General features: G+C 41.4%; 1 protein-coding gene across 1 annotated transcript; it reads right to left on the bottom strand.

Moving 5' to 3' along the window:
* Positions 1-1,163: 1,163 nt before the first annotated feature.
* UTP23 (UTP23 small subunit processome component) lies at positions 1,164-5,149 on the bottom strand. Its single transcript, XM_068933151.1, has 3 exons — positions 4,871-5,149; positions 2,595-2,769; positions 1,164-1,663 (listed from the first exon to the last, which is right to left on the bottom strand). Exons 1-3 carry the CDS (start codon positions 5,056-5,058, stop codon positions 1,274-1,276), a joined length of 753 nt encoding a protein of 250 aa, XP_068789252.1. The 5' UTR covers positions 5,059-5,149; the 3' UTR covers positions 1,164-1,273.
* Positions 5,150-10,907: the final 5,758 nt, after the last annotated feature.

Below are 10,907 nucleotides of genomic sequence, written 5' to 3'. Positions count from 1 at the left end.
ACAAAATACCAACTAAAGAAAATCAGATACTCTATAAATATAATTTTTGGCAGCTCCTGCCTCCAATATAATTCCATTCTGTCTTACAGAACAATGAAAGAAGTGCAACAGAATATTGCTCCTGTCACTGTCAGCTCGCCCCATTTGAGAAGTCCCCCACAGCTGTGCTGTACTGCAATGGCATTAGAGGTTAGGCAGTGCTTTGATTCAGTACGTTTATGTTACACTTTCCCTATTTAAATGCTAGAACGCTAGTCCCTGACTAGTGAGATTGTAAAAGAGTTAGGCATAAACAGCTAGCTCCCATCTATCGAGCCAAAGAACACCACATGTATCTTTGGAGAAGGATTAAAGCAAGCCCTTCTTTGCTGAGATGCTCGAGTTAGAGATGCAGACAGAACAGGCACACAGCGCTGACGTGGCAGTCTGCACAGTCCCTGAAGCTTTCCACAGACAAGACAAAAAAAATGAAGCTCTGGCAAAATCATTAAGCTATCCTGATTAACTCTGAGCTGCCTGAATCTGATTTGATTTGAGCTTTCCTCATATTTTAGGATCTAATTTGCCAGACTAGACACCAGCTTACACGAATGAATAAAGTGAGGCAAGGCAAGGCATCAAGCTTAGGAGGAATGTCATAATACTACATTTCAGGAGTATCAAAACAATCACACATCCTACAGCATCTCCTTACTAAATGGAGACCATGAACGATAGACGTATTTGTTTACACAGAACTTACAAAATAATTTAGCCTGGAAGGGACTTCCAGAGATCATCCAGTAACGCTGCGAGAGAGTTAACCTTTGTTAACTTTGTTATAGAGCAGCTCTATAGCCAAATAATAAAGACACATAAAACATAGTGCTCTTCTAAATCATTTTCAGATTCTGTAAAACAGCTGTCAAAACTAGCTTTAGTAAAAACAGCGATCCAAACTGGAAAGAAGATGGGTATCCTACCAAAAATTCATGTGAAGCTCAGGAAGCATTTTCTAAAAACTGCTGATGAACATGTGAAATCTCTAACTTTAATCAAGATACCGGAGAGAATAATGAATCATGAAGGTTCCTGAATATTTTGTCACAAACCCAATTACTGAATAATAGAATGAATTATTAGGGTGATAACCTGCAAATACTGAGGATGCAATAATAAGTAGCAACACCTCATAAAAATAAGTTTTAATATTAATAACTTAATTTCACATTATTGCAGATTAACCTTTCTTTTTACAAATTTCAAGCAATGGTTTTCAAGTCCTGTATTGATTTCAAAGACAGATTTGTTCTTCTTTCTTGTCCACTGATAGCACGGCTTCTGTTTTAACCCTATTTCGCTTTCTTTTTCTTTTCTTCTTTTCAGCAGAGGGCTCTTTGCTCTCCTGTGTTTTCTTTTTCTTCTTCAGACAGCTGAGAGGATTGGGGCCACCTGCCCTTTTACGTTTTCTTCTCTTTTCACCTACTTGCTTTGTTAGTCCCTCCTTTTCTTTAAGTTGCACAATACTCTGTTTTTGGTGCTCTGGGACAAGTTGATTGGTCTGCAACATCTGAACAAATGCCAAAGATTTAGGTGAAGGTTTGTCTAGCACCATAGTGTTCTGAATAATAAAGAGGAGAGGAACGCCAGCCTTCTTTTTCACTTTGTTTGCTAAATCCTGGTCCTGTAAAATTAAATACTTCAGTCAATATTTGAGGATTAAACAATATTTGCAATTCAAATACACCTACTTTTAACACAAAACCATAAAGACAAATTACACTATAAAAAAAGATAAGACACTTAATCTAGCAGATATCTCTAGCAGCATCTTTCAGAGCAATTTAAATTTCAACTTTTATCCTTCTGATTAGCTACACTCTTCAAGGAAAAATTAATAAATTGTTTCCTTTCTCCTTGCATGTATGTCCATAGGTACATTTGTGGGGAAAAGTCCCAGTCCATGCTATTTACTCTAGGACTCTACAAGAAGTAATGTATTTTTTTCTATAACAAGTCATTTTTAACTCCTTGTATCTTGTGAAATTATACAGAATGTTACTGTAAACCATTTTATATATTGGTATATATTTGACATACTCTCAACACCAGACCTAAGAAAAGACAAAGTTTCTTATTTGCACACAAGTTTTACCTTCATTTTTTAGTTAAAGATTCCACAACTCTTAAAAATTGCAGTTGAATAGTAGTTTAACACAAGGTAATTTCACTTTACAGACTAATAAGCATAACAGTTTGGTGCGGGAAGGTATGCACTGTGCTTACAGAATGTTTTTTTTCCACACTCAACATACACACTAACATTCATCCATTGCTTTCTTCCATGTCAATACCTATTCTATAATGTTGCCTACACTTTGTGCTAAACTGTAATAATATGCTTCTGGAGCAAAACAAACAAGTGATACAAGTAAAACCAACATATTCCCCACTACATAATCTGTAAATACATTTAAAATCAAGTAAGACTTAAAGATCTGTTTCCACGAGCTATTTAAAATCTCATAATCACAGTTTCTGCAGGTTTCCTTATCCTCAGGTATCAAAGGATCAGTTTAAAACGAAATGGAGTTACATCTCCCATGAGCATTTACCTGTGTAGCAACAAAAAAGTGATGAGGATTGCCGTCCTCAATCATGGAAAGTAAACAGGCCGAACCGCTCACAGGATTCTTGAGGTGAGAACAGCTTCGAACTTGAAATCTTTGCGCAATTAATTTTGCTCCATACAGTGCTTTCCCCAAAGATTCCAATTCTTTTAGAACACATCTGAAAAACAAAAGTGACAATGATTAAATGAGAGGGAATTAACAATGCCCACCTCCTCAGGCTGCACGATTTATAAATGGCACTCAGTAACCTGAAGAGAGTAACTAATTTGAATATTTCAGTAGAATTTCCTTGGAACCAAACAAGACTGACCAGTAACAAGTCATGTTAGATGGATTTTAAAATATTTTGTATTGGTGAGAATGCTAATTCTTTACACTTCTGTTTGAATATAACCTCACACATGAAATAATACCGTAACAAATAAAACAAATTCTTAACCAAATATTTAAATTAGCACAAATTGATTAATCACTGCATGTAGGTTAAACTCTGCATTAATGTCTCTGGCCTTGCTTCAAATTTGCTATCAGACTCCAACTGACCCAGGCAAAAGAAGAATGAGACTGTCCGTATGATTAAGAATCTGGATATTGATGGCTGCACAACATTCCTATAATACAGTAAAATGCAATCCTAAAATCCTCCTCTTAGCATGACTTAAAGCTGTCAGGTGTGCACAGGACAGCGTAGGAGTCGATGAAGATGCTAGCTTGAATCCTAAATGCATGGAGCTCAGAAACGATCAGGAGCTGAAACCTAACTCACTTAGGCCACTGAGCCTTCCTACTAAATGTGGAAGGTGGTAGGAATATACAGCGCTGCAATACAACTTCAAGAACATGGTAGCAGGGTAATTCATCAAAAGAAGTAGGCATTCCAAAAAACCTCTTTGGAACTATTACTTAGTTTACTAGAATCTCTATAATAAACTGCAAGACATTAAATAGAACTATATTCTTTCTAGAGAAGAAAATTTAGCCTTTGAGGACAGTCTTTGTGGCGACTTTAGCCTGTATTTTTTGCAAAGACTCTCAGAGTAAGCAAGCTCGTTTCTCTGTAGAATCTGTGATCACGTCACAGAGGTGGTTTCTGACCAACCCAGCATTCTGACAGCAGAAAAAAACCGAGTCAATTCAGCTGCTGTAAGTCCAAACAGGTCAAAAATACTAGCAGATATTGCTGAAGGAAAGAAGCAAGAAGCGACAGTAAAACATGACTGGAACACAGTTTGGACCAAAGTGATTCTCCAGATCTTTTAAAGTTACGCTAAGATTATAATTTGATACTTTCTCTTGTTTAGAAGCATGGGTCAGTTCTATACACTTTCCAAGATGGATCACCACTTATATGTTTGGCTACAAAAATTGTATCTTGCTGATATTTGTAATATTTGCTTCAGTGATGGGCACCTGGCTATTCTGTTACTGGAGAAATCCAAACTACTGGTTACTGGAGAAACGCAAGCTTTTATCATACGTGATATTTAAAGTCAAGTAAAAAAATGGCACTCCAAGGCAACTTAGACTCCTGACATCCATATTTTACTTGCTCATTATCTTTGTCTAGTGCATCTTTGTTTTCCCTTGAAAACAGCTACTTTAGAAAGGATCCCTTACCATCTAGGCTGAAGCTACAGACAAGCACAGCTCCCATCCTTCAGAGGGCTGAGCTAGCCTCCCTCGCTTCGCCACAAACAGGCTGAGAAGGGGCAGAGGCCCACCCAGACGTCACCGACACGCTGGGATCACCTCTCACCCCACGCCCCCCCTCATCCCTTCATCCCCACCCCACTTGCTGCCATCTCTGAAAAGCACGTGATACCAGGAGACGTTCGTATCCTTCTGTCAGTTAAGTGCAATCTCCAGAGCTGAAATCTACTCATAAACTACACTCGACTGGACAGACCCAACCCGCCCCCACCGGACCAGGCACCTGAGGCGAGACCTAGTGCTCACCGGGCACCGGACCCCTGCCCGGGCATGCGCACCGCGGCCCGCCGGCCCGCGCCCCCACCGGACCCCTGCCCGGGCATGCGCACCGCGGCCCGCCGGCCCGCGCCCCCACCGGACCCCTGCCCGGGCATGCGCACCGCGGCCCGCCGGCCCGCGCCCCCACCGGACCCCTGCCCGGGCATGCGCACCGCGGCTCGCTGGCGCCTGAGCATTCCCCCCCGCCCTGCCCGGGCATGCGCGCTGCAGCTCGCCGGCGGCCGCCGCAGGGGTCGGCCCCGTGCCCCGTTCGGCGGGGAGGTACGTACCGGGTGGTGCAGAGCTGCGTGGCCCCATCGAGGTAGCCGGGCAGCTGCTCCCGGATCTGGATCTTGTTGCGGAGCGCGGCGTGGCAGAAGGTGCCGTCCAGCAGCACCTGGAAGGGCTCGCGGAAGTGGAAGTTGTGCTTGTAGAAGCCGATGTTCTTCTTGGCGTGCTTCTGCCGCGTGATCTTCATCGTGCCGCCGCCGCCGCCTCCCCGGAAGCGGGCCGGGCCGGCGGCTCACCCGGAAGCTGTACCCGCCTCAGCCCGAGCGGCGGCGGGGCGGGGCGGGGCCGGGCCGGGCCGCCAACGGCCGCCAACGGCCGCGCGGCGCTGAGCTGAGCTGCCTCAGAGCCCGCCGCTCGCCCGTCAGTGCTAAAGAAGGTGCCGCGTACGGCTGCTAGGGCTCAGTTCTCACCTTGGCGAAGGGTGAAGAGCCGTTTTCCCCTCCCTTGTAACTCTTAAGCAAGACCAGTGGGCACCGCGGCTGGGAATCGCTGCGATGTCTGACTTCGGAGAGAGCTGGGTGTGCCTTCTCGCCCTTGGCAGGGGGCAAATACGTGAGGCAGGCAGGTGGTCTTGTTCACTTGTCGAGTGCTTCACACTTATTACTGAAAACTGGTTTATCATTGTGTTTTTGTAGTGCCAGGCTAGCTCTTAACCATTGTCAAGATCAGAAACAAACAAACAAAAAGATGTTTTTACCTAATTTAGTGTAATTACTAACTTAAAATTACTGTCCTGGAGACTTCAACATGGTATAACCATACATCAGCATATTTTCTTTACGAAGGCATATTCAGTGCATGCTTATATTGTTTGGCTGTACTTGGTGCACAAACTCCTTAAGTTTAACGTGCATAAAATTCATCTATAGTTGAAAGGTACATATTCTATATTTTAGTGTTCCTCCTTTTTTCCATGACAAATATAAGACAAATAGACAAATAGAAAACTTAATTTCACTCTAATGTGGGGAAACAGCTGTGATTTCAGAAAGTCGGATTGCACATGAGGAGCCCCTCCTGTTCATCAGAAAACCCAAGCGCACCACACATTTGGTAGGTAAGAAACTGAACTTGATGCGTACGTATTAGGCAGGCAAAGGGAAGTGATGTCTTATTACCATCTAAATGATAATTGGGGACATCTGTCTCCCTATACAGGGACAATGGGAGACATCTTGCTGCCATGGACAACTGTAATGCAAGCGAAAAATGGGAGGTACCTGACAGCTCAACTGTAATCAGTCAGTGTGCTCCAAGGTCATTTAAGCAAGCATCCACCTGCCATATTGCTCTTTTTGTTAGCAAGTAGACATGGGGAGCATGTGCTTCCAAGCAGGTCAGTTAGTGTAAGAGAAACTCAGTTTACTGAAAACAAGAGTAAAACCGATTATTATTCTAGGAATTGAGATCATCTTTAAATGGAAAATATTTTCAAGTGCTTGTAGGATAAAAAGTGTGAAGAAGAAGAAGTGATTGAGAGTATTTTCCCTGGGATACAACTGTGCTGTTGACAGTATTTTTGCGTCTGTAAATCATTCTTTCCCAAATCCCACTTTTCCCCAACTGGGGACAGTTCCATTTGCATGACTTACCCTATAGCTAAGTGATATTTTGAATCCATCGTTCTTTATTAAACTTCTGTCCTGTAACTCACGTATTCTGAACTGGCATACTCCCAGTTCCTCCGTCTAACTTCATAAAGGAATCATTTAAAAAAATCAGGCCAAGACATTCAACAAGACTCAAAAAACCCCGTATTTGAATTAATTCTTTTTTTTTTCTTCAAAGACTTTTTTCGCCAAATTAACTACCCACAGATAGGCAGTGTTCCCTGTTAAGAACACTTTGCCAACACATCTCACCCTGGAACTGTCAGCTAGAATACAGAATCTATAATGATTGCAGCTGCTATTACAGAATGGAGGAAAAAAGAGAAAGCAAGTGAATAAGAGCTTGAACTAGTCATCATTTTGAACCAAATACAAAATAAGATATAATCCAGGGCAGGGCGTTAAATACTATTGTGATGAGATATTCTTTCCCCTGCTTATCCTGCTCAATTGGTAAATAGTATCATCATAGGCAAGCTGTGATGTGATTGGTGTGGTAAAATATGTTCAGAAGGCTAGCAGGCAAGACAAGAGCATAGATTACTACTTTGTGCAGAAGATAGCTTTAATTATATGATAAACTACTTGCAATTCTATTCTGTCAATTGTATTTCCCTTCTATGCAGTTCTTTTCAGATTTCTAAAATAAATTTTAACTGATAAAAACGTCTGTAGTTCAGAGAAGTATTTTTTCTTCCACATTTTGTTTGATATTTTTGACAGAATTTTATGCATAGTAAAGTTAACTGCTTTCCTTTTAAACTAAATTATTTTATTATTCCTATATGTCTGCTGTACAGTGGATTAAAAAAGCACAATAACCAAAAAACTATGTTAAGATCTTTATGGGAGCCACTGAATCCAGTGGACTCCAGGACTGGGGATTCCTCCTTCCCAGCTGGGAGCACTCTTAAGACCCAGGAGGGGTCTTAATAGGCTGAGCATGTATCCCAGAGAGGCACGTTTACACGCACACAGACTACCTCACACAGAGCACAGCCCTTAGCATTGCCCTCAAACAATGCTACCAGAACTCACGTAAAACGCAGGTAGCCTAGTCCTGTTCCTCCTCTTCAGCCAAACAGCACCCAGTTCGCTAGTGAAAACATACATGCCCTTACCCGCTACGTTAACAAGCATATGCACCCATATTCACAGATCCCTTGAATATCAGCATGGCCTCTAAATCTGACTAATATCCATGCCTGGACCCTGGGCTCCCTTACCCAGTGTGCAGGTCACCTCCTACTTGCCAGCTAGTCCCGCGTTAAGTTTGCTGCCAAATTACACATGCACGGAATTAAATTCACTAGGGAAAGATAAACACTCAGGTCTTTCCAGTTGCTGGCATTTAGACCTTTTTTACATGTGTGCACACGTGCGTACTCACACGCACAAACACACATGCAGGTTTCTGGCACTCAGACCTTTCTCGCACCCCAGCGCCTCCAGTTGTTGGCACCTAGACCTAAAGGCCCTGTGACCCACAACCTTTTCTTCAGTTGCTGGTACATAGACTTTGCAGTATTCACACATAGGATGGAGATTACACAGAAAAAAAAAAAAAGAAAGGGCTTTTATATGAAAGTTGAATAAACTGTGGTGCTCAGGTGCAGGGCTCCATCGGACAAATGCACTGAGCACCCACCTGCTTACCAGGTGAACCCCCTTCCCATTTTCCCACACTTCTTCCTTCCAGATCCACTCTGATCCTTCCCTTTCCCTGTCTTTGGCCCTTCCGTTAAACACCCCATAGAAAGTTTTACATAATCCCACAAAACCCTTCTGGTGTCCCTTAAGTTTTGCACAGTCCCACAAGCCCCTTCAAATAGCCCATAATACTTAACAATAATCATGTTTTCTCCTTCTTATCAGTGACAAAGTTCAAGTCTGAGCCTGAGTAGCTCCTTTAATGGCCCATCAATCAGCAGCTGCAGAATTCTGGTCTTCTCTACTGACTTGGTTATCACCTGCTAATTTGTTGGTATTTTTGTGACTGTACGTGTTTATTTTATCACTGTCCTTCTTATTTGTTATTTCTTTTATACGGAATAGTCCTTAACCAGATAACTTAATGAACAGGATCCTCTTACTTTCCACATACCCTTGCAGAAACTGTGTCTATCACATAGCAAAGGTTGTCATAAAGCTTTGGGGATATCTTCCTTGAAATTACTTGCTGTTATATTTCAAACTGAGCAGTTTCATCACTTACCCAGTAAAGGGCTTTGAGAGCTGGGTTTTGCTTTTAAAGTAAGCATTTTATTGAAGGACTAACAAACCAACTGCTAAAGAACTATCAGTAGACTGCTGGCTATGGGTAGCATTGTGGAAGCAAACCTGAAGAGGACAGTAGAAGGTATTGAAGCACTGCCTTTATTAACTGACTTGTTTGTTCATCGACAGGAAACAGAATTCGAAATGTGGAATTTCTTTTTCTAAAACATAGGCCCCGGACCACTGCTAGACAGCATACTGGTCTAGATTACAGTCCTTATCTAACAAAACAGTTCTTATGACTTTACCAAGAACATTAATACATTGCGGGTCAATATATAATATTTATGAAAATAAGTTGTCATGCAGAAGAAGGAAGCCATCTATATACCCAAAGTGTGAGAACAGCTTTGTACTGAACTTGTCAAATGTGAGAAATCATGAGTGATGCATTATAGGAAACCAGGATTCACCAGTTGCATTGCTCCTGAAATTACTTGTTTCAGTAGTTTCAGCGCTTGCAGAAAAGATTATCTCCTGCCATTCATGAGTTCAGCTCTTGTTTTGAGATACTAGGTATTGCAGCAGTAAATAAGATGAATTTGCTGTGACATGTGGATTACTTGAAGCTACAGCTGTTCTTTAGTTGCTCTGTATCTGTTTTTTATCAAAAGAGCTTTGATGTAGGCCTAAAAACAAAGATTTTTCTTAATAGCTGGCACTTGGCAAATGCTTGTAGCTTGGTGAGAAAAAGATCTAAACTCTTGATTCTCCCAAACTTGCCCTGTGTCGGACCTTTTTAATCTAAATGTGTTGCTTTGGGGCAAACGTGCTCTGTGGTTATCTCTGATCATCCTTCACATCAGACAAACTTAAATATGAAACACGATCTTATTTACAGAAGAGAGTAAGGTTTTCAATTATAGCATTTAGAAACAAAGCTATAATAAATAAACAGAGAAGAATAAAACGTATTGTTGCAGTATGTCTGAAAATACTTTCCTAGATGTAATTTAGAATTTTTCTGAGGTATACTTTGGACACAGCAGAAGATTCAGCACCATTTAATATGCAAAATGATATTTGTCAGAATGCTTATTATTTATGGCTGGCTCCTCCTTCCATTGGGGCTGCTTTTGCTATAGGAAGTTCTCTCCGAGTACAAATCATAGCCTTCATCGTGTAGATTTATCTTTTATAATACTTATTTTTCTATTACCCCATGGGAATGTAGCATCTGGATTTATAAGAAATATGACTGTGGCAACCCGTTTTATTTTATGAACTGGGTATGAACTCATCAGATGAGAATTTTATCTGTGATGAGAAGCTCTCAGAACCTTTCTGGCTCTACTGTTACCCTTCCCCTTAATTAGAAAATTACTTCTGCCTTAAATACCCTGCCTATCACGATATGTTCCACATTAACACTTACCACAGTTTGTAAATTGTGTATCTCAAGAAGTATACATTTAACACGCAAATGTTAGCACATTTAGGTTCTTACTAGTGGCTTCCATACGTAGGAAAAAGAATACATTGGATACACAGGCTTATAAATAATTACTTATAGTAGAGACTGCTGTGGGATTGCTCTGGAGAACAAAGGTTTCACAGTCAACTTTAGCTTTCTTACTAGAGCTGAAAGAAAATGTAGGGCTGAAAATAATCAATAGGATTCCCGACAACTTCTCAAAGGTTATGCCAGCTTATTTTTCTTTTTTTTGACCTTTAGCTAAATTTACGCAAATGCTGAACACAATCAGATCTCACCTAAGTAAATGAAATCTTTTGTATTTCTGAACGGATACACTGAGACTGAGTACGCATCAGTTAGTTTACGCAGCTTTTCTAGTTGACACAGCTCTTTAAGACATACACGTTAAACAAATGTTTTGATGCTGCTGTGGAAATGCATATTGGCATCCTTTAAGAGCAGCCTTTCCTCCCTGCTCTGTTCATTGAGCCCTGCACTAGTTAGCTGCCACTAAACTCCATGCATGTCGTGCTGCAGCACTGCTATCTCTGCTTGCAAAGCCCTTAGCTGCACTTGAGCTAAGAGTGAAGTGTCATCATCTAGAAAAATGTACACACGTAGGATGCCTGTGTAGAGGAGCCAGGACTGTCACTTAACTTCAATTTGCGGAGCAAAAAGAAAGCAGAAGATAGGAAGATATTTTGCCAGACACTAGTTATATGATAGCTGATG

This window comes from Struthio camelus, chromosome 2, assembly GCF_040807025.1.
Source record: "Struthio camelus isolate bStrCam1 chromosome 2, bStrCam1.hap1, whole genome shotgun sequence".
NCBI classification, from domain to species: domain Eukaryota; kingdom Metazoa; phylum Chordata; class Aves; order Struthioniformes; family Struthionidae; genus Struthio; species Struthio camelus.
The sequence above is the reverse complement of the archived record's forward strand: the minus strand, read 5'-3'. Positions and strand labels throughout refer to the sequence as shown.

Coding starts and splice junctions, on each gene's coding strand:
- UTP23 (XM_068933151.1), bottom strand. CDS start 5,058: ATGAAGATCACGCGGCAGAAGCACGCCAAGAAGAACATCGGCTTCTAC. Junction 2,770..4,870: donor ACGCAGCTCTGCACCACCCG/GTACGTACCTCC, acceptor TTTGTTTTTCAG/ATGTGTTCTAAAAGAATTGG. Junction 1,664..2,594: donor ACTTTTTTGTTGCTACACAG/GTAAATGCTCAT, acceptor TTAATTTTACAG/GACCAGGATTTAGCAAACAA.